General features: G+C 67.1%; 1 protein-coding gene across 1 annotated transcript; it reads right to left on the reverse strand.

Annotated features, from left to right (window-relative positions):
- Nucleotides 1-764: 764 nt before the first annotated feature.
- On the reverse strand, nucleotides 765-22,295 carry RYR1 (ryanodine receptor 1; the record flags this gene model as incomplete). The annotated part of the gene is made up of 31 exons (XM_084502013.1): nucleotides 22,231-22,295; nucleotides 20,008-20,127; nucleotides 19,177-19,281; nucleotides 17,980-18,054; nucleotides 17,435-17,513; nucleotides 16,821-16,933; nucleotides 16,123-16,216; nucleotides 15,940-16,033; nucleotides 15,746-15,823; nucleotides 14,471-14,627; nucleotides 13,593-13,757; nucleotides 12,544-12,665; nucleotides 11,740-11,926; nucleotides 10,947-11,082; nucleotides 10,200-10,295; nucleotides 9,812-9,930; nucleotides 9,193-9,326; nucleotides 8,316-8,557; nucleotides 7,432-7,624; nucleotides 6,639-6,855; nucleotides 6,062-6,166; nucleotides 5,876-5,979; nucleotides 5,704-5,787; nucleotides 5,127-5,286; nucleotides 4,010-4,157; nucleotides 3,695-3,900; nucleotides 3,166-3,340; nucleotides 2,355-2,563; nucleotides 1,669-2,051; nucleotides 1,448-1,556; nucleotides 765-824 (listed from the first exon to the last, which is right to left on the reverse strand). The coding sequence occupies exons 1-31, from the start codon at nucleotides 22,273-22,275 to the stop codon at nucleotides 765-767; spliced, it is 4,314 nt and encodes a 1,437-aa protein (XP_084358139.1). The 5' UTR covers nucleotides 22,276-22,295.
- Nucleotides 22,296-22,568: the final 273 nt, after the last annotated feature.

Below are 22,568 nucleotides of genomic sequence, written 5' to 3' on the forward strand. Positions count from 1 at the left end.
GGTGGCCAGGGTCGAGCAGGCAGCCCGATCACCAGGTCGCTGTGGCTGACGCGCGCCTGGGGGGGTGCTGGCTGGCGAACTCCCCCCCCACACCATGTAGCAGTTGCTGCGCTTGATGCTGGGGGGGATTGGGGGGAGTTAGGGGGGATTTGGGGGGTTTGGGGGGAGTTGGGGGAAATTGGGGGTGTTGGGGGGGAATTGGGGGAGTTGGAGGGGGATTTGGGGGAATTGGGGGTGTTGGAGGGGAACAGAGGGTGTTGGGGGGCTGGGGGGATTTTGGGGGGGATTGGGGGTGTTAGGGTGAGGAATTAGGGTGTTTGGGGAATCTGGGGAAAATGGGGGCATTTGGGGGGGAGTTTGGGTGTTTGGGGGGGGAGGGTAGGGGGTGCCCCCTGCATCCCCAGCCTCCCAATATCCCCATGTCCCCAGCCCCCCGATGTCCCCCCTTATCCTCCATCCCCCTAGTGTCCCCCCCAACGTCCCCAAACCCCCTGGTGTCCCCCCCAACATCCCCAGCCCCCCTGCTGTCCCCATATCCCTGAGCCCCCCGATGCCCCCCCAGCCCCTTGGTGTCCCCCCCAGCGTCCCCAGCCCCCCTGGTGTCCCCCCAACGTCCCCATCTCCCCAGCGTCCCCATGTCCCCAGCCCCCTGATATCCCCCCCAGCACCCCCAGCCCCTGCTGTCCCCATCCCCCCAAGCCCCCGGTGCCCCCCCAGCCCCCCAGCCCCCCCAGCCCCCCACCTGTCGTGCACCGTTGCCCTTGTCATCGCCACATGGTGACGGTGACGGTGCGCACGCGCGAGAGCTCGAAGGCGGCGTCGTGCTGGTGGTAGGCGGGGGTCACCCACCCCACCCAGACGCTCGAGGGCTCTGCCCCGCGAAGATCCGCACCGAGTAGTACTGCGGGACACGGGGGGCTGCGGGGGGCTGCGGGGTGGGGGCACCCCGGGGGGAAAAGGGATGGACGGGGAGGAAGGGATGGGACAATGGGATGGGGACCATGGGACAGGATGAAGGGACGGGGACAAAGGGACGGGGACAAAGGGATGGGGACAAAGGGATGGGGATGGGGAGGAAGGGACGGGGACAATGGGATGGGGACGAAGGGATGGGACAAAGGGATGGGATGGGGGACCATGGGACAAAGGGTCGGGGACCATGGGGACAGGGTTGGGGACCACTGGGATTATGGGGACAGGGACCATGGGGACAAGGAGGAAGGGATGGGGATGAAGGGATGGGGACCATGGGGACCTTGGGGACAGGGATGGATGAAGGGATGGGGACAGGGATTAAAGGGGTGGGGTGGGGACCATGGGGACAGGGTCTATGGGATGGGGACCTCGGGGACATGGGAAAGGGGGGCGGGGGGGGCAGAAGGGAGGGTTGGGGGCCATGGGGGGTCCATGGGGGATTTTTGGGGGGGGGGGTTGCCCGCCCCCGTACCGTGGTGGTGTTCATGATGACCTCGGGGTCGTCGCGCTCGTCGGGGACCACGTCCTCCTCCAGGCGGGGGACGGTGGGCACGGCCGGGGGGGCGCCGAATGGCGTCTTCCTGCTTGAACAGAAACCTGGGGGGGGGGGACGGGGGGGGGTATTGGGGCACCCCGCCGCCCCCCAGGACCCCCAAGGGGGCACCCATGGGGTCCCCCCCCCCATAAACTCACCCCCTGCGGGTCTTGCCCTTCTCGGTGCCGCGTCCTTCTCGTTCTCCCCCCGGGGTTGTTCTCGGGGGGGGGGCGGCCGGGGTGTTTGGGGGACCCCCCCCGGGGGGCTTCTCGCCCTCGCCTTCGCCCTCGGGGGGTCGGGCGCCGGCCGAGCGTCGGAGGCGCTCGAATTCGGAGAGGGGCTCGAGGCCGGCGTCGTCCGGGGGCTCGGGGGGGCTTGGGGCAGGGGGGTGGTGCCGGGGGGGCAGCGGAAGCGGGGGTGGAATTGCACCGGAGGCTGAGGCGCAGGAACAGCAGCTCGGGGGGGGCGGCGGGGGGGCCGGGGGCACGGCGGGACAGCCGCAGGCAGGGGGGGCGTCCACTGTCCCGTCCATCCGCGTCACCTGTGGGACCCCCCCCCCACAAATGGGGACACGGGGTCACGGCACGGGCAAGGGGTGGGGGGGGGGGCATGGGGGTGGGTGGCACCCCCCCCCCATAGGGAGCTAGGGGTGTTGGGCACCCCAAAGGGTCCCAGAGGTGTTGGGGACCCCATAGGGACATGCACCCCCCCACCTAAGGACCCCCCCAGGCATTGGGGACCCCATTATGGACCCCCCCCATCCCCCCGCAGGTATCGGGGTGCCCTGGCCCCACCCCCCACCCCCCCACGACCCCCTCCCTGACCCCGGGGGGGGGGCGCTGACCTCGAGCTGGGGGTGGTCGGGGGGCACGGGGGCGAACTGGGGGAGGCTCTTGCTGAACCAGAGGGTGAGCGGGCGCTTGGTGTTGATGGCGAAGGGCTCGAAGCCCTCCTGCAGCCCGCAGATGGTGAAGAAGCGCAGGCTGCCCACGTCCTGGCCCAGGTTCAGCCGCCCCACCTGCTCCAGGCCCAGGCTGCACACCGGCACGAAGCCTGGGGGCGTCGTGACATGAGGGGGGCGTCGCGACAGACAGGGGGCGTCGCGATATACAGGGGGCGTCGTGATATACAGGGGGCATCGCGATATATGGGTGGGGAGTCGCGATATATGGGGGGGAGGTCATGATATATGGGGGGACGTTGCGATATATGGCTGGGGAGGTCGCGATATATGCGTAGGGAGTTGTGATATACAGGGGGCATCGCGATATATGGGTGGGGAGTCGCGATATATGGGTGGGGAGTCGCGATATATGGGTGGGGAGTCGCGATATATGGGTAAGGAGTCGTGATATATGGGAGGGAGGTTGTGATATTTGGGGAGAGGTCATGATATACAGGGAATGTCACGATATATGGGTAGGGAGTTGCGATATACAGGGGGAGGTCGTGATATATGCATGGGGAGTCGCGATATACGGGTAGGGAGTCACGATATACAAGGGGTGTTGTGATATATGGGGGGGAGGTCGCGATATACAGGGGGCGTTGCGATATATGGGGGGAGATTATGATGTATTGGGGGAGGTCGCGATATATGGGGATCATGACATGAGGGTGGAGGGGTGGGGGGGCCGTTATCACGCGGCGCTCACCCTCGCCCACTTCGAAGTCCTTGAAGGCCACCTCGGAGCCGGCGTCGCTGATGAGCACCTCGCCGTTGAGCGTGAAGGTGATGTGGCTCTCGGCCAGGTCGATCATGCAGCCCACCACGTCGCCCGCCTGCCACGTCCGCCCGAACGGCTCGCTGCCCACGTGCCAGCGCTGCGCCTGTAGGCGAGAGGGGGCGAGAGGGGAGCAGTAAGGGGTGATATGGGGCAATAGAGGAGCAATAAGGGGCAATAGAGGGCCATAGAGTAGGAATAAGGGGCGATAGGGGAGGATTAAAGGGCGATAGGGGGCGATAGAGGAGCCATAATGGTCAATAGGAGACAACAGGAGTGCGATAGGGGGCGGTAGAGGAGCAATAGGATGCGATAGTGGACGATAGAGGGCGCTGGAGGAGCACTAATGGGCGATAGGAGGCGATAGGGGTGCAATAAGGGGCGATAAGAGAGCAATAGGATGCGATAGAGGGCGACAAGGCGCGATAGGGTGCGATAGGGGTCAGAGGGGGTGTCTCACTCGGTGCCCGTTGAAGACGTAGGCCATCTCGTCAGCGCCCAGCTCGATGTCGGGGCGCACGTGGGGCCGCGCCCAGCCCACCCGCATCTCGCCGGTGGTGACGGCCTCGAACTCGAAGTACCACTTCCCGCTGCGCACCGCGTAGCTGCGCTCGGCACGGAAGATGCGCATCTTGTCGGGGCGCCCCCGCGGCACCCCCTGGGCGGCTGGGGGCAGAGGGGCGTCAGCACCCCCCCGGGGGGGTGGGGGGGTGGCTCCCGAAGGCTCTCGGGCCCCCAGCCCCTCCCAGTCCCTCCCAGTGCTCCCAGTGCTCACGGCTCTCCTGGTCGGGGGGCTCGATGTTGTACCCGTAGCCGATGAGGGTGCGCACGGCCTCGCAGAGGCTGTCCCTGTTGGTCTTCTTGGTGCGCTCGTCCAGCAGGTTGTAGGGCACCAGCCGCGGGTTGCGCTTGTTCTTGATGTCCTGCGGCGGGGGGCACGGGGCGGGGGGTGTGGGGACACGGGGACATGGGGACACTGCTGATAAAGGTATGGGGACACCAGGACATGGGGACAGTGGGACATGGGGTGTGGGGACATGGGGACACTGCTGCTATGGGTATGGGGACACAGGGACATGGGGTGTGGGGACATGGGGTATGAGGACATGGGGACACTGCTGCTGTGGGTATGGGGACACGAGGACATGGGGACACCACTGCTGGAGGTACTGGGGACACAGGGGTATGGGGACACCGCTGTTATGGGTATGGGGACACGGGGACATGGGGTGTGGGGACACGGGGTGTGAGGACATGGGGACACTGCTGCCATGGGTATAGGGACACGGGGACATGGGGACACTGCTGAAAGAGGTATGGGGACATGGGGACACTGCTGCCATGGGTATAGGGACACGGGGACATGGGGACACTGCTGAAAGAGGTATGGGGACATGGGGACACTGCTGCCATGGGTATAGGGACACGGGGACATGGGGACACTGCTGAAAGAGGTATGGGGACATGGGGACACCACTGCTATGGGTATGGGGACACGGGGACATGGGGACACTGCTGCTGCGGGTACGGGGACATCACCACTGCAGCGCCAGGGATGCGGTGAGCATGGGGACACCGGGGACACCGCTTCCACGGGGAAAGGGACAGGGGGACAATGGGGACAGCACCATGGGGACACTGGGACATGGGGACACTGGGAACACACATAGGGACACTGGGAATACTGGGAACACTGGGAACACCACCACGGGCGCAGCGATGCCGGGGCAATCGGGGCCACCGCCGCCGTGCGCACGGGGAGACGGCGGCGGACACCGGGGGCACGGGGTCACCGTGGGGACACCGTGGGGTCACCGTGGGGTCACCGGGGGGACACGGCTGTGGGTCGGGGGGCTCGGGGGGGGTTTTGGGGGGCTTTGTGGGGCCCCCACCTGCACGATGCTGTAGGTCCAGCCCTGCTGCACGCGGTCGCGCGCCCACACGTTGTGCGCGTTCTCGGCCAGGCGATCGACCAGCGTCAGCTGCGCCGGCGTCAGCCGCACGTGCGCCAGGTCCAGGGGCGCCGGCTTGTACCCGTTGGACATCACGTACCTTTAGGGGGGGGGGCACGGACGGGACACCCAAATGGGGATACCCCCAAAAATTAGACCCCGCCAAGGACACCCCAAAATGGGACCCCAAATGGGACCCCCTCCCAGTTGGAGATCCTGCCAGGGAACCCCTCTGAAATGGGAACCCAAATTGGACCCCCCCCCAGTTGGGGACCCCAAATGGGGACCTCCCAAAATGAGACCCCAAATGGGGATACCCCAAAATGAGACCCCGAATGGGGACCCCCCCAAAACGAGACCCCACCAAAGACCCCCCAAAATGGGAACCCAAACAGGGACCCCCCCAGTTTGGAGACCCCACCAAGGACCCCTCCCATACCCCAAAGGGGTCCCCCCCCTAATTAAAGACCCCATTGGGCCCCCCCCAATTTGGGGACCCCCCCCCCAGCGCCCCTACGTCTTGGGCAGTTTGATCTTCCTCAGGTTCTCCTCCGCCTTCTCGTCCGCCATGCCCACGTGGCAGCCCAGCGCCAGCAGCGTCCTGGGGGGGGGATAAACCCAAATATCAGCGGGGGGGGACCCCAAAATATAATCCCTGCCCCCCCCCAGCCCCTAGGACCCCCCCTCACTTGAGGGTCTCCCCGGACATCTGCAGGTTGTAGTTGCGCTCGGGCTCGGGGAGGCTGTGGAAGTCGAGCAGGCAGGGGTGCAGGCGCTGGTTGTCGTCACGGACCTGGGGGGGGGACACCGGGGGGGGGTTAAAAGGGGTTGGGGGGGGGTTTAGGGTGTTGGTTCTTTTTGGGGGGGGCGCTCACGGGGCCGTAGGTCCAGCCCTGCTCGATGCGGGTGAGGGCCCAGAGCTCGTGGATGTTCTCGGCCAGCTTCTCACGGATGCGCTCCAGGTGGGGGGGCAGCACGATCTGGGGGGGGGGGGCAATGGTCATAGGGACCCCAAAAACACCCTCGGGTATGGGGGGGGGACAGTGACAAAGCCCCCTCCCCTCTCCTGCCCCAGCTGAGCACCCCAAAGCCTCTCCATGCAATGGTGCCCGAAGCCCCCCCCAGCACCCAAATCCCACCCCCAAGTGACCCCGAGTGACCCCAAGTGACCCCAAGTGACCCCGAGCCCCTGACCCCAAACCCCCCCACACCCAACCCCATCCCCTGAGCGTCCCCAAGCCCCCCAGCCCCCAAACCCTATCCCCAAGCCCCCCAGCCCCCAAATCTTATCCCCAAGCCCCCCAACACCCTCCCCAAGCCCCCCCAGCCCCCCTCCCCATTTCCCCCCCTCCCTCCCCACCACCCCCCCTCGCCCCCCACTCCCCCCCTACACCCCCCCACACACCCCCCCACACACCCCCCCACCCCCCCCCATCACCCCCCCCCCCCAACCTGCATGGTGTCCACGGGGCAGGGGGTGAAGGCCGTGTGGGGCAGGGCCTGGGTGGGCCCCAGGAGGCAGCGGGCGCCGGGCCCCTGCCCCCCGTAGGCCTTGATGGGCTCCAGGCGCAGCCGCTCGCGGGGCAGCAGCGCCTCGGCGCAGGGCGAGTACCCGGGGGGGGGCAGGAACTGGAAGGCCCCGTGGCGACCCCCCAGCAGGAACCGCAGCCTGGGGGCAAGGGGGGAGAAGGGATATGGGGCGGGGGTCGTGACCCCGCTGTGGGATCCCCCCCTGGGGTAACCCCCCCCCCGCCCTGGGGGTGTTTGCCCCAAAGCCCCCCCCAGGGTGCAAAGGGGGTGGGTGCAAACTGGGTGGTCCCATGGGAATCCCCCCTCCCCCCCCCCAGGATTAAATAGCCCCAGTGTGACACCCCCAGCCCCACAGCAGCCCCATAGCATCCTCCCTAGCCCCATAGCGTCCCTTATAAAGCATCCCCAGCCCCATAGCAGCCCCATAACATCCCCTATACACCATCCCCAGCCCCATAGCATCCCCTATACACCATCCCCAGCCCCATAGCATCCCCCATGTCCCATCCCCAGCCCCACATCACCCCCATGCAGCATCCCCAGCCCCATAGCTGCCCCATTGCAGCCTCCAGGCACCATCCCCAGCCCCACATCACCCCTATACACCATCCCCAGCCCCATAGCATCCCCTATGCATCATCTCCAGCCCCATAGCATCCCTTGCAAAGCATCCCCAGCCCCACAGCACCCCCATATGCCCCCCCCGGCCCCTCACTTGACGCCGGCCGAGAAGCTGACGACGGGGAAGAAGAGGGCGTCGAGGTTGAAGTTCTCGAACATGCCCTGCACGGGGCAGCCGTTGAGGCGGAAGGAGATGCTGGGCACCCCCAGGTCCAGGCAGCAGCTCACCACGTCCCCCCCCGACAGCAAGTGCTGCTGGGGGGACGCCACCGCGCGCGCCACCCCCCCTGGGAGGGGAAAAAAATAATCGGGGGAGGATGAGGAGGGTGGGGGAGGAAGGAGGAGGAGGGTGGAGGATGGAGGAGGAGGAGGATGGAGGATGAAGAGGGTGGGGGACAAAGGAGGAGGAGGATGGAGGAAGAGGATGGAGGATGAAGGAGGAGGAGGATGGAGAATGGAGGACAAAGGAGGACAAAGGATGGAGGAGGAGGAGGAGGAGGAAGATGAGGAGGGAGGATGGAGGAGGAGGAGGATGGAGGAAGACAATGGAGGATGAAGGACGAGGATGGAGGAAGATGGAGGAGGGGGACAAAGGACGGAGGAGGAGGATGAGGAGGAAGGACAAGGAGGAGGAGGATGGAGGATGAAGGATGAACGAGGAGGACGAGGAAGATGAAGGATGGAGGAGGAGGATGAAGGACGAGGAGGATGGAGGGTGGAGGAAGAGGATGAAGGAGAAGGACAAAGGATGGAGGAGGAGGACGAGGAGGAAGACGAGGAAGAGGAAGGAGGACGGAGGACAGAGGATGAAGATGGAGAAAGAGGGAGGATGGAGGAGGAGGAGGAGGACAGAGGAGGAGGATGGAGGCCAAAGGAGGAATGAGGAGGATGAAGATGAGGATGGAGGAGAAGGAGGAGGAGGAGGAAGATGAGGAGGAAGAGGAGGAAGATGAGGAAGAGGAGGAGGAGGCCGGGTACCTGCCCAGAGGTGGAGGCCGTCGAAGGCGAAGGAGTAGAGGTCGTCGCCGGCGCCGTTGCCCCCCCAGCCCTCGCCGCCCCCCGGGTAGGGGCTGTAGCCCCCCGCCATGGCCCAGCCCACGCGCAGGTGGGTGGCCTGGGCCGTGGCGAACGGCAGCGCCTCCTCCACCAGCACCTCGAAATACCAGCGCGGGAACTGCGTCGAGCCCGCGTGCGTGCCCAGGAAGATGTTGGGGCGCACGCTGCGGGGACGGGCGCGGGGTCAGGGGGCGCCCCGAGACCACCAGGAGCACCCCGAGACCCCGGGAGCACCCCGAGACCCCAGGAGCACCCTGAGACCCCAGGAGCACCCCGAGACCCCAGGAGCACCCCGAGACCCCAGGAGCATCCTGAGACCCCCAGTGGCACCACAAGACCCCCCAGGAGGAGCCCCGAGACCCCCAGGAGGAGCCCCAAGACCCCTCAGGAGGACTCCGAGACCCCCCAGGAGTACCCCGAGACCCTCCAACCCCCCCCCAGGACCACCAAGACCCCCCCCAGATCCCCAAGCCCCCCCTGTAACCCCCCCAAGACCCCAAGAACCCCCCCCAAGCCCCACCCAGGACCCTCCAAACCCCCCTAAGACCCCCCAGGAACCCCTCCCAAACCCTCCCAAGCCCCCCAGGACCCCCAAGAAGCCCCCCAGGACCCCCCCAAGCTCCCCAGGACCCCCCCAGGACCCTCCCCAAGCCCCCCAGGACCACCCCAAGCCCTCCAAGCCCCCCAAGCACCCCCCAAGACCCTCCCAAGCCCCCCAGGACCCCCCCAAGCCCCCCAGGACCCCCCCAGGACCCTCCCAATCCCCCCAGGACCCCCCCAGGCCCCCCCCGGCCCCCACCTGGTGACGTAGTTGACCAGCCCAGTCTGCAGCAGCAGGTCGCGCCGGGGCAGCAGGTTCTCGGTGATGAGGTTCTGGTTGGAGCGCACGGCCACCGCGTTGCACACGCACAGCGAGCACAGCACGTCCAGCACCTGGGGGGGGCACACGCGTGTGAGCACGCACAGTCACGGCTGAGCACGCACAGTCACATGTGGCATTGCACAATCACGCGTGAGCTTGCACAATCACGGGTGGCCTTGCACAATCACGGGTGGCCTTGCACAAGTGTGACCTGACTTGTACATGTGGCCTCCTTGCACACGCACGTGTGACCTTGCACAACCACGTGTGAGCTTGCACAATCACGTGTGAGCTTGCACAGTCATGTGTGACCTTGCACGAGTGTGACCTGGCCTGTACACATGGCCTCCACACACATGCATCTGTGAGCTTGCACACCCACGTGTGACCTTGCACACTCGTGTATGTGACCTTGCATGAGCATGACCTTGCATGCACGTGTGATCTCCGTGCACACGCCTGGCTTTGCACACTCCTGGCCTTGCACACTCCTGGCCTTGCACACTCACGGCCTTGCACACGCGTGTGTGGCCTTGCACACGCGCGTGCCCCCGACCTTGTGGTTGCGGCCGTGCTTGTCGAGCAGGGAGATGATGGACTTGATGTGGTTCTCCTGGATGATGTTCAGCACCTCGGGGCTCTCGATCAGCACGCAGTACAGCACCTCCAGGATGCCTGCGGGGATGGGGGGGGGGCTCAGCACCACGGGGGGGTCCCCAGTCCCATAGGGGGGTCCCCGGCCCCATAGGGGGGTCCTGTTCCCCGTGGGAGGGTCCCCAGCCCCATAGGGGGGTCCCCAGCCCCATAGGGGGGTCCTGTTCCCCGTGGGAGGGTCCCCAGCCCCATAGGGGAGTCTTGGCCCCATAGTGGGGTCCTGGCCCCATAGGGGGGTCCCCAGCCCCTTTTTGGGGGGGGTCCCGGCCCCTTTTGGGGGTCCCACGCACCCGAGGAGGCCTCGAGGCGGTCCAGCTTGCTGACCAGCCAGTCCAGGTTGGTGGAGAACAGGGCGCAGTTGGAGCGGTTCCCCCGGATCAGCGAGGCTGGGGGGGGGCACGGGGGGTCAGAGCCCCCCCAGGGAACCCCACGCTGACCCCATTTCACCCCATAACCCTTTCATGCCCCCAATACCCCCCCATGCCCCCCCCACCCCTCCTAGGTACCCCCCACGACCCCCCCATACCCCAAGCACACCCCCCAGGACCCCCCCATGACCCCCACACGACCCCCCCCAACCCCCCCATACCCCCCATGACCCCCTCCAGCCCCCCCACAACCCCCCTTCCCCCCCATGAACCCCCCATTACCCCCCTATGACCTCCCCACGACCCCCCCCAACGCCCCTATATCCCCCCCATGACCCCCCATGACCCCCCATGACCCCCCCACGACCCCCACGACCCCCCCAACCCCCCCATGAGCCCCCTGTACCCCCCTATGACCCCCCCATGACCCCCCCCAACGCCCCTATGTCCCCCCCATGACCCCCCATGACCCCCTCCAACCCCCCCACGACCCCCCCAATCCCCCCATGACCCCCCTGTACCCCCCTATGACCCCCCCATGACCCCTCCAACCCCCCTATATCCCCCCCACGACCCCCTATGACCCCCCCACGACCCCCCCACGACCCCCTATGACCCCCCCACGACCCCCCCACGCCCCCCCCGACCCCCCCCCCGCCCCCCCCGCACCCAGCAGCTCATAGAGCAGGTTGACGATCTCCTTCCAGGAGGCCGCGGCCTCGTCCCCGGCCAGCTCGGCGAAGTGCGCGGCCGTGCTGTACTCGCTCAGGCGGTCGATGCACGTCAGCACCAGGCGGATCATGCCCTGGGGAGCCCCCGGACCCATTACAGCCCCCCCGGACCCATTAGTGCCCCCCCGGACCCATTAGTGCCCCCCCGGCCCTATAAGCACCCCCCGGCCCTATATACAGCCCCCGGCCCTATAAGCATCCCCACATCCCCCCAACCCTGTAAGTGCCCCTCCCAGCCCTAGAAGGCCCCCAGGGACCCCAAAAGCCCCCCAAAGCCCCTCAAAAGCCCCCCAGGGACCCCCAGAACCCCCCCAGGCACCCCCAGAAGCCCTCCAGGGACCTCAGGAACCCCCAAAGCCCCCCAGGGACCCCCAAAGCCCCCCAGGGACCCCCAGAAGCCCCCCCAAAGCCCCCCAGAGACCCCCAAAACCCCTCCAGGGACCCCATAAAGCCCTCCAGGGACCCTTAAAAGCCCCCTGAGACCCCCAGAAACCCCTCAAAAGCCCCCCAGGGACCTCCAGGGACCCCAAAAGCCCCCCAGGGATCCCCCAGAGACCCCCAGAAGCCCCCCAAAAGCCCCCGGAGACCCCCCAGAAGCCCCTCAAAAGCCCCCCAGGGACCCCCAAAAGCCCCCAAAAGCCCCCCAGGAACCCCCCTAAAGCCCCCCAGGGACTCCCATAGACCCCCCAGAAGACCCCCATGGACCCCAAAAAGCCCCCCCGGCCCCCCACCTCCTCCTGGAAGAGGTTCTGGCGGCTGCGCAGGGCTCGCAGGCGGCCCTGGCGCTCCTCGTGCCGCAGCTCGGCCGGGGGGTGCTGGAAGTACCCGATGAGGTCCCGCAGGCTCAGGATCACCGCCCCGATCGGCAGCGCCCCCCCGGAGCCCCCCCGGCCCTTCCCGCTCAGGCTGTCCAGGCCCCTGGGGGGGGGGCACACACGGGGGGGTCAGACACGGGAAAAAAGGCGCAGAGGGTCTCCGACACCGAGATTTGTGCCTTCTGACCCCAAATCTTGTCCCTCCTGACCCCAAATCCCGCAGCCCCTCCTGACCCCAAATCTTGCCCCTTTTGACCCCAGATTCTGCCCCTGCTGTCCCCAAATCTCACCCTTCTGGCCCCAAATTTTGTCCCTTCTGGCCCCAAATCCCGCAGCCCCTTTCTGACCCCAAATTTCATCCCTCCTGACCCTAAATCTTGCACCTTCTGTCCCCAAATCTCATCACTTCTGTCCCAAAATTTTACCCCTTTCCCCCCAAATCTCGCTCCTCCTGACCCTAGTTCTCCCCCTTTCCCCCCCCTCCTGACCCCATACCCCCGTTTTCCCCCCAAATCCCCCCTTTTCCCCCCGAATCTCACTCCTCCCGACCCCAACCCCCCCCCTTCTCCCCACAACCCCCCTTTCTCCCCAAATACCCCCTTTTCCCCCAAATCTTGCCCCTCCTGACCACAAATTCCCCCCTTTTTTCCCCAAATCTCGCCCTTTTTTCCCCAAATCTCGCCCCTCCCGACCCCATACCCCCCCTTGTCCCCCCCCCACCGTATGAAGACCCCGTAGAGCCCGGCGGTGCTGTAGATCATCCTGGCCGCCTGCGACTCCTGGCGCTGGGAGCGGGACAGGGTCAGGGCATCGTCCATGTGCCCCTCCTGGTGCAGGATGGCCTGGGGGGGGGCAGGGGGGGGACAGGGGGGGTCAGCGGGACCCCCGAGACCCCCGGCAGCCTCCCCACGACACCCCCAGAGACAGCCCAGAGACCCCCAGCGATGGATGCCCCCAAATCTGCTCCAATGACGCCCCCAAAGTGACCCCAGGGGTGCCCCAAATCCCACCCAGACCCCCCCCCAGTGACACCACCAAAGACCCCCCCAAAGCCCCCACAGAGACACCCCAAAGCCCCCCAAATCCCACCCAAAGCCCCCCAGGGAATCCCCCAAAGCCCCCCAGGGACCCCCCAAATCCCCCCAAAGCTCCCCAGAGACACCCCAAATCCCCCCTTGACCCCCTCAAATCCCCCCCCAAAGCCCCCCAGGGACCCCCAAAATCCCCCCTTGACCCCCTCAAATCCCCCCTCAAATCCCCCCAAAGCCCCCCAGGGACCCCCCAAAGCCCCCCCAAAGCCCCCCAAAGCCCCCCAGGGACCCCCAAAATCCCCCCTTGCCCCCCCCAAATCCCCCCAAAGCCCCCCAGGGACCCCCCAAAGCCCCCCAAATCCCCCCTTGAGCCCCTCAAATCCTCCCCCAAAGCCCCCCAGGGACCCCCCAAATCCCCCCAAAGCTCCCCAGAGACACCCCAAATCCCCCCTTGACCCCCTCAAATCCCCCCCCAAAGCCCCCCAGGGACCCCCAAAATCCCCCCTTGACCCCCTCAAATCCCCCCTCAAATCCCCCCAAAGCCCCCCAGGGACCCCCCAAAGCCCCCCCAAAGCCCCCCAAAGCCCCCCAGGGACCCCCAAAATCCCCCCTTGCCCCCCCCAAATCCCCCCAAAGCCCCCCAGGGACCCCCCAAAGCCCCCCAAATCCCCCCTTGAGCCCCTCAAATCCTCCCCCAAAGCCCCCCAGGGACCCCCAAATCCCCCCCCCGGCCCCCACCTTCCTCTTGAGCAGCCCGAGCCGCATCGCCTTGGTGTCGGCGGCGGCGTAGGTGAGCCAGAGCCCCGAGGCGGCGTGCTGCACGAAGCACAGCGACTCCCCGTACTTGATCTCGGGGGGGCCCATCCCCTCCACGTCCCGCTTGGCCCCCGCCTCCAGCTTCTCCTGCAAGGGGGGGGGCGTCAGGGTGAGGGGGGTGGGGACGGACCCCAATGGAGGGGACCCCAATGGGGAGCAGCGTGGGGAGCGGGGACCCCAATGGGATGAGTGGGGAGGGGGGGTATAGGGACAGGGACCCCCATGGGATGCATTGGGGGGGGTTATATAGGGACAGGGACACCATGGGGCCTATGGGTTAGGGCACAGGTCCATATAGGGCCATATAGGGACTCCCCAGGACAGGACCCCCAGGGATGGGACCCCCAAGGGATGAGACCCCCAGGATGGGACCCCTGGGGACGGGACCCCCAGGACAGGACCCCCTGGGGACGGGACCCCTGGGGACAGGACCCCCAGGATGAGATGCCCTGGGACGAGACCCCCAGGATGGGACCCCTGGGGATGAGATCTTCTGGGATGGGCCCCCCCAGGACGAGATCCCCTGGGACAAGACCCCCAGGATGGGACGCCCAGGATGAGACCCCCAGGACGAGACCCCCGAGGATGAGATTCCCTAGGGATGAGACCCCCAGGACGGGACCCCCAGGACAGGATCCCCCTGGGATGGGACCCCTGAAGACGGGACCCCCAAGGGATGAGACCCCTGGGGACAGGACCCCTTGGGATGGGGCCCTCAGGACAGGACCCGCTGGGGATGAGACCCCCAGGATGAGACCCTCTGGGGACGAGACCCCTGGGGACGGGACCCCCCCGCGCACCTTGGATGCCCGGAAGCAGAAGGCGGAGGCGCGGGTGCTGGCGGCGGCCGCCTCCACCATGGCCAGGCCGCGCTCCTCCGTCAGCGCCAGGTAGCGCCCGGTGGTGACGTGACGCACCCGGAACGGCTGCCCCCAGCGCAGGTGGCTGCCGCTCCAGCTGGGGGGGACATTATGGGGTCATGGGGGGTCACTGGGGTCATTGGGGTCATGGGAGGTCATTAGGGTCATGGGGACATCGGGGGACATAGGGACATTGGGATGGAATGGCTGCCCCCAGTGCAGGTGGCTGCCGCTCCAGCTGGGGGGGACATGGGGGGGTCAGTGGGGTCACTGGGGTCATGGGGGGTCACTGGGGTCATGGGGGGACACAGGGACACTGGGGACATGGGGATGGAATGGCTGCCCCCAGCGCAGGTGGCTGCCGCTCCAGCTGGGGGGGACATTGGGGTCATGGGGGGTCACTGGGGTCATGGGGGGTCATTGGGGTCATAGGGGGTCATTGGGGTCATGGGGGGTCACTGGGGTCATGGGGGGACACAGGGACATTGGGGACATGGGGATGGAACAGCTGCCCCCAGCGCAGGTGGCTGCCGCTCCAGCTGGGGGGGACATTGGGGTCATGGGGGGTCACTGGGGTCATGGGGGGTCATTGGGGTCATAGGGGGTCATTGGGGTCATGGGGGGTCACTGGGGTCATGGGGGGACACAGGGACATTGGGGACATGGGGATGGAACAGCTGCCCCCAGTGCAGGTGGCTGCCGCTCCAGCTGGGGGGGCACGGGGGGGTCAGTGGGGTCATGGGGACATCAGGTGTCATTGGGTCATGGGGGGTCATGGGGACATCAGGGGTCATTGGGGTCATTGGGGTCATGGGGATGGAACGGCTGCCCACAGTGCAGGTGGCTGCCGCTCCAGCTGGGGGGGTCATGGGGGGGTCAGTGGGGTCATTGGGGTCATAGGGGGTCATTGGGGTCATGGGGACATCAGGGGTCATTGGAGTCATGGGGGGACATAGGGGGTCGTTTGGGTCACAGGGGGACACAGGGACACTGGGGACATGGGGGTCATGGGGGGACATTGGGGTCATTGGGGGGTCATGGGGACACTGGGGGGGTCATAGGGGGTCATTAGGGGTCATGGGGAGACAGGGATGGGACATGGGGACAATGGGGACAATAGGGACACGGGGCACACAGCCCAGGGACAGGGGGACACGGAGGGGACACTGGGGGGGGTGGGGGACACACAGGGGGGCCACGACCCCCCCCCCCCACCTGATGCGCAGCGGCTCCAGGCGCCACAGGGAGCGGGCGTGGGTGCAGACGGCCCCCCCCTCGTAATTAACCACGCTGCTGCGGGGACAACCACAGGCCGGGGGGGTGAGGGGGAGGGGGGAGGTCCCAGGGGACCCCCTCAACCCCCCCCCAAAAAAAAAAATTCGGGTTCCACCCCCCCCAAAAAAAAAAACCTGAGCTCTCCGCCCGGCTCCGGCGCCGAGGGGCTGAGGCACTCGTCCATGTGGCCGTGGAAGAGGCGCAGGACGTGGCCGCCCGTCACGTAGCCTGGGGGGGGGACACGGAGAGATTTTGGGGTGCTGGGGGGGGCCACAGCCACCCAGGGGGGCACCCAAGGGTGCTGGGCCCGCGCCCACCTTCCTCGGAGCCCGAGCAGATGGGGTTCATGTTCCACAGCGTCTGCATGAAGGAGGCGTCCGCCTGCAGCTCCCCGCTGGCCGTCGAGAGGTGCTGGGGGGGGGGCAAAAAGGGGGGGGTCAGTGGGGAGACCCCCCCCCAGGGGAATCCCCAGGGACCCCCCCAGGGACTCCTGTTCACAGGGAGACCCCCACCCACAAGGAGACCCCCCCCAAGGGGAAACCCCTAGGGACCCCCCCCCCAAGAAGACCCCTCCCCAGGGACCCCACACACCCAGGGAGACCCCCCGGAGACCCCCCTAACAGAGAAGACCCCCCAAGGACCCCCCCATTCACAGGGAGACCCCCCTGGGGACCCCCCAGGGACCCCCCACTCAGGGGGATCCCCCGGGACCCCCGCAGGGAGACCCTCCCCCCCCCCACAGCTCTTGCACGCCCCCCTTTCACCATGCCCCCAGCCCTTGCACACCCCTCACACGCCCCCCTGCACACCCAGAGCCCTTGCACGCCCCTTGCACACCCCTTGCACACTCCCAGCCCTTGCACACCCCTTGCACACCCCTCGCATGCTCCTTGCACGCCCCTTGCACGCCCCTTGCACACCCCCTGCACACCCCCTGCACACCCCCAGCCCTCGCACGCCCCTTGCACGCCTTGCACGCCCGTTGCACGCCCGTTGCACCCCCCTGCCCACGCACCAGGTAGCGCTCGGAGGAGACGCTGACCAGGATGAGGTCGTCGCCCACCCGAACCTTCTCGCCCTCCGAGCGCTGCTTGGACGCGGGGTGCATGGTCCACCAGCACGCCTCGCCTGGCACGGGGGGGTGGAGCCGGGAACTCGGGGCCCCCAAACCCCCATATGGGGCCTGGGGGCAGCCGGACCCCACAGGGACCCCGAAACCCCATACAGGGACCCCAAAACCCTTATAGGGACACCAAAACTCACATATAGGGACCCTGAGACCCCCATACAGGGACCCCAAAACCCCACATAGGGACCCCAAGATCCCCATAAAGGGCCTGGGGGCAGCCAAATCCCATATAGAGACCCCAAAACCATGTATAGGGACCCCAAAACCCCCATATAGGGACCCCCACAGCCCCCATATAGGGCCTGGGGGCCCCCAAACCCCATAGAGACCCCCTTAACACCCCCCTAAAACCCCTTTAACCAAGCCCATGGAGCCCTCAACCCCCCAAAATAAGCCTTTAACCCCCCCCAAGGAGCCCCCAAAGCCCCCTGAGACCCCCTTAACCCCCCCAGGACCCCCTTTAACCCCCCCAGGCCCCCCAAAGCCCCCCGGCCCCATACCCGCGGCGTCCTCCTGCAGCCCCACGTCGAAGGCCAGCTTGTCGGTGACGGAGCGCGACGTGGTCAGGCAGCTCAGGTACTGGGGGGGTCGGGGTCAGGGGGCGGCCTGACCCCATAGGGACCCCCCGACCCCATAGGGACCCCCCCGACCCCTTAGGGACCCCCCCGACCCCTTAGGGACCCCCCCGACCCCTTAGGGACCCTCCCAGCCCCTTAGGGAGCCCCAAATCTCATAGGGATCCCCCCGACCCCATAGGGACCATAGGGACCCCCCTGGCCCCAGAAAGCCCCCTACCAGACCCCATAGCCCCCCCACAGACCCATAGAGCCCCCCCCTTACCCCATAAGCCCCCTCTTACCCCATAAAGACCCCCCCCCAAGCCCATAGGGGCCCTCCCCTTACCCCCATAAGCCCCCCCTTACCCCCATAAGCCCCTCCCTCTTACCCCATAGAGCCCCCCTCCTGCCCCATAGGGACCCCCCCGGCCCCCCCCGGCCCCCCCCGGCCCCATAAAGCCCCCCCCCGCCCCACAGCCCCCCCTCACCATGCCGCTGTGTGAGTGCCGCAGCAGGATGGCGTGGCCGTACAGCAGCGTCCGGTGCCCCCCGCCCTGCGAGGACTTTGGGGAGGGGGACACGGGGACAAGGGGGGGGCACACGGTCAGCGGCACGGCCCTCGTGCAACGCACGGCCCTCGTGCAAGGCGCTCTGTGCATTGCACGGCCCTTGGGTGTTGCACACCCCTCGTGCAAGGCCCCCGTGCATTGCACACCCATTGTGCATTGCACGCCTGCACCTCTTGTGCAACACCCCCTGTGCATTGCACACCTCTTGTGCATTGCACGCCCATTGTGCATTGCACACCTGCACCTCTTGTGCATTGCACACCCCTCGTGTGTTGCACACCCCTCGTGCAAGGCCCCTGTGTATTGCACGTCCCTTGTGCATTGCACACCCACACCTTTTGTGCATCATCCCCTGTGCAATGCACGCCCCTTGTGCAATGCACACCTCTTGTGCATTGCACACCCACTTCTCTTGTGCAACACCCCCGTGCATTGCACATCCGGGCCTCTTGTGCAATGTCCCTTGTGCATTAAACACCCCGTGTGCATTGCACACTCCCTGTGCAACACCCCCTGTGCTTTGCACACCCACTTCTCTTGTGCAACGCCCCCTGTGCTTTGCACGCCCCTCGTGCAACGCCCCCAGTGTTTTGCACACCCACTTCTCTTGTGCAACACCCTGCGCGTTGCACGCCCCTCGTGCAAGACACCTTGGTGCATCGCACGCTCCTCGTGCAAACCCCCCCGTGCCTTGCACGCCTGCTTTGCACACCCCTCGTGCAAGGCTCCCTGCGAGGGGGGGGCTGCATCCGGGATCCACACGGGGGGGGGCTCAGGGTTCCGGGATCGGATCATTTTGGGGGGGGGGGGGATTTTTTTTAGGATGGGGGGGCGCAGGGGGGGCCCCCCCGGGATCCATGCGGAGGAGGAGGAGGAGGAGGAGGCCGAAGGACACCGGGGGGGGGGGGGGGGGGCAGAAGGGGGGGGGGGTCACAGCACCACGGTGCCACCTACCCACTTGTCCAGATCGACCCCCTGGGGTGGGCAAGGGGGGGGGGGGAGAGAAAAGAGAGGCGTCACGGGGGCAGGGACCGCCAGGACCCCCCAGGACCCCCCCAGGACCCCCCCAGGACCCTCCCAGGACCCCCCCCCCACCCATGGGTGCCCCCCACCCACCTCGGCGCCCGTCTCGGCGCTGTTGGCCAGCATCTCCTGCAGCGCCCGCACCGACAGCGACTGCTCCAGCACGAAGCAGCAGACGGCCAGGTCGGGGGGCACGTTCTGGGGGGGGGCACGGGGTCACCGGGGTCACCCGGGGTCATCAGGGGTCACCAGGGGTCATTGGGGTCATCAGGGGTCATGGGGTCACCAGGGGTCACCCGAGGGACCCCCCCGTTGAGGGGTGTTGGGCGCCCCCCTTCTGGTGACGTTGGGGTTCCCATGTTTTTTGGGGGGGCCCCCATGGACCCCCCCAAGTGATATTTTGGGGTGTCCCCCCCCCGGTGATATTTGGGGTCCCCCCCGTTCCGTGACATTTGGGGTCCCCACGTTTTGGGGTACAGGGTGACCCCCCCCACCACCACCAGGTGATATTTGGGGTCCATCCCCTGGTTGGGGGGGGGGGGTCCCGTGCCCAATCTATGGGGTGTCCCCAAACTGGGGGGGGTCCCCGTGTCCCCAGCCCCCCCCCCCATGCTCCCAGGGGTCCCTACACCCCCCCATGGGGTCCCCCAAGCCCCCCCGCCCCCCCAGGGCTCCCCACATCCCAGTGGCCCTTATGGGGTCCCCACCCCCCCAACCCCCCCCATGGGGTCCCCATGCCCCCCCCCCAGCCCCCCCAGCCCCCCCCAGCCCCCCCAATACCCCCCCCTCCCCATTAGAGGTGTTCTCCAGGAAGCAGAAGCAGCTCCCCAGGACCCCCATCCCCATACCCCTTATGGGGTCCCCGCCCCCCCAGCCCCCCCATGGGGTCCCCATGCCGGGGGGGTCCCGGTGCCCCCCCCCCACCTGCGCGTTGGAGGTGGGCTCGAGGAAGCAGAGGCGGTTGCCGAAGCCCTCGGCCGCCAGGCACAGCTTGAGCTGCTCCGAGGGCAGCGAGCTGGTGGTCTGCAGCACCACCTCGTCCTCCTGGGGGGGCACCGAAATTGGGGGGGGGCAACCCCAAAAATGGGGACACCCCAAAATTATGGGGACATCACAAAATAATGGGACACCCCAAAATAATAGGGACACGAGGTCAGAGGTCATGGGGCAGGGGGCTCCTGGGCTGCAGCACCACCTCGTCCTCCTGGGGGGGGGGCACCCCAAAATTAGGGGGGGCACCCCAAAAATGGGAGGGAACCCAAAATTATGGGGAAACCCCAAAATAATGGGGAAACCCCAAAATAATGGGGATAGGAGGTGAGAGGTCATGGGGCAGGGGGCTCATGGTCTGCAGCACCACCTCGTCCTCCTGGGGGGGCACCGAAATGGGGGGGGCACCCCAAAATAATGGGGGCACCCCAAAATTATGGGGAAACCCCAAAATAATGGGGACATGAGGTCAGAGGTCATGGTGAGAGGTCACGGGGCAGGGGGCTCCTGGGCTGCAGCACCACCTCGTCCTCCTGGGGGGGGGGCACCCCAAAATTAGGGGGGGGGCACCCCAAAAATGGGGGGGAACCCAAAATAATGGGGAAACCCCAAAAATGGGGATATCACAAAAATGGGGACACGAGGTCAGAGGTCATGGGGCAGGGGGCTCATGGGCTGCAGCACCACCTCGTCCTCCTGGGGGGGCACCGAAATGGGGGGGGCACCCCAAAAATGGGGACACCCCAAAATTATGGGGAGAAACCCAAAATTATGGGGACACCCCAAAATAATGGGGAAACCCCAAAATAATGGGGATATCACAGAATAATGGGGATAGGAGGTGAGAGGTCATGGGGCAGGGGGCTCGTGGGCTGCAGCACCACCTCGTCCTCCTGGGGGGGGGCACCCCAAAATTATGGGGGGGTCACCAAAAAGGGGGGACACCCCCAGAAGGAAGGACCCCAAAGGCAGGGACCCCAAAAGGAGAGGGACCCCCCCCAAAAAGGGGGGGACACCCCCAAAGTGAGAGACCCCCCAAAAGGGGACCCCAAAAGGGGACCCCCCCCAAAAAAAAGGGGAGACCCCGAAAATGAGACCTCAAACAAGGAGCCCCCCAAAAATGGGAGAAACCCCCACCAAAAATGCTGCCCCCCCAGCCCCTTCTGCCCCCCCCCTTGTGCCCCCCCCCCGCCCACCTGCTCCCATCACTCGTGGGGGGGGGCCGGGGGGGCGCGGATTTTTGGGATGCCGCCGGGGTCACCCCGGGTCCCAGCGGGGGGGGGGGAGGGGGGGGGGCACCTGACACGGGGGGGGGTCAATCAGCCCCCCCCCCCCCCAAACCCCCTCCCCCCCCCCATTTCCACCCAGGCTGCTCCCATGGGGGGGGGGGGGCTGTTAATAACCCCCCCTCCCCCCCCAGGCCCATTTTGAGGCCAAACCGGGAGGATTTGGGACACGGGGACGAACTGGGCCGCCCCCCCCCGCCCCTCCCCCCCCCGGGGGGGTATTTTTGGCTCCCCGCCCCCCCCCGGCTCTGGTTTCGCCCCCCCCCAGCAGCTGCCCCCCCCCCTCCCCTCCCCCCCCCCGGGTGCTTTTTTTGGGCCACGACAGGTGGGGGCCGGGGGCCGGCAATGGGGGGGGGCGGGGGGGGGCTCCCAGTCCTTCCCAGTGCTCCCAGTTTCATCCCAGTGCCATCCCAGTGCTTCCCAGTCCCGTCCCAGTGCCTCCCAGTATCCCCAGTCCCAACCCAGTCCCCCCAACACCACCTTGCCCCCCCCCAGCGCCCCCCCAGCCCCAGTTCCCCCCCCCCAAAGCCTTCCCAGTGCCCCCAGTATCATCCCAGTGCCTTCCAGTATGATCCCAGTGCCTCCCAGTCCTATCCAGTGCCCCCAGTATCATCCCAGTGCCCCCAGTATCCCAGTGCCTCCCAGTATGATCCAGTCCCTCCCAGTCCCATCCCAGTCCCTCCCAGTCCTATCCCAGTGCCCCCAGTATCATCCCAGTCCCTCCCAGTCCCATCCAATCCCTCCCAGTCCCATCCCAGTCCCTCCCAGTCCCATCCCAATCCCTCCCAGTCCCATCCCAGTCACTCCCAGCCCCCCCCACGGCCCCCCTCCCAGTCTCCCCAGTCCCTCCCAGTCCCTCCCAGTAACTCACCGTGCGCAGGAACTGGACATCGTCCTCCGCGTCCGCTTCAGCCATGGCTGGGGGGGGTCCCGGGGGGGGATCCCGGGTGTCTGGGGGGGGGCGTCAATAAAGGGGGGGGGGTCCCGGTAACGTGGGGGGGGGGCTCCGGGGAGCGGGGACCGGAGCTGGGGGGGGTCCCTGGGGGGGTCCTGGGGGGGGTCCCGGGGGGGTCCCTGGCGGGGGGGGTCCCGGAGCCTTCTCCCGGTGCCGCCGCCGCCCGGTGCCGCTGAGCCCTGGGGGGGGGGGGGGGAGGGAAACTGAGGCACGGCCCCCCCCGGCCAAAAATGGGTGGGGGGTCTGGGTGCCCC

The sequence above is a fragment of the Aythya ferina genome (genome assembly GCF_964211825.1).
Source record: "Aythya ferina genome assembly, chromosome: 35".
In the NCBI taxonomy this organism is placed as follows: Eukaryota; Metazoa; Chordata; class Aves; order Anseriformes; family Anatidae; genus Aythya; species Aythya ferina.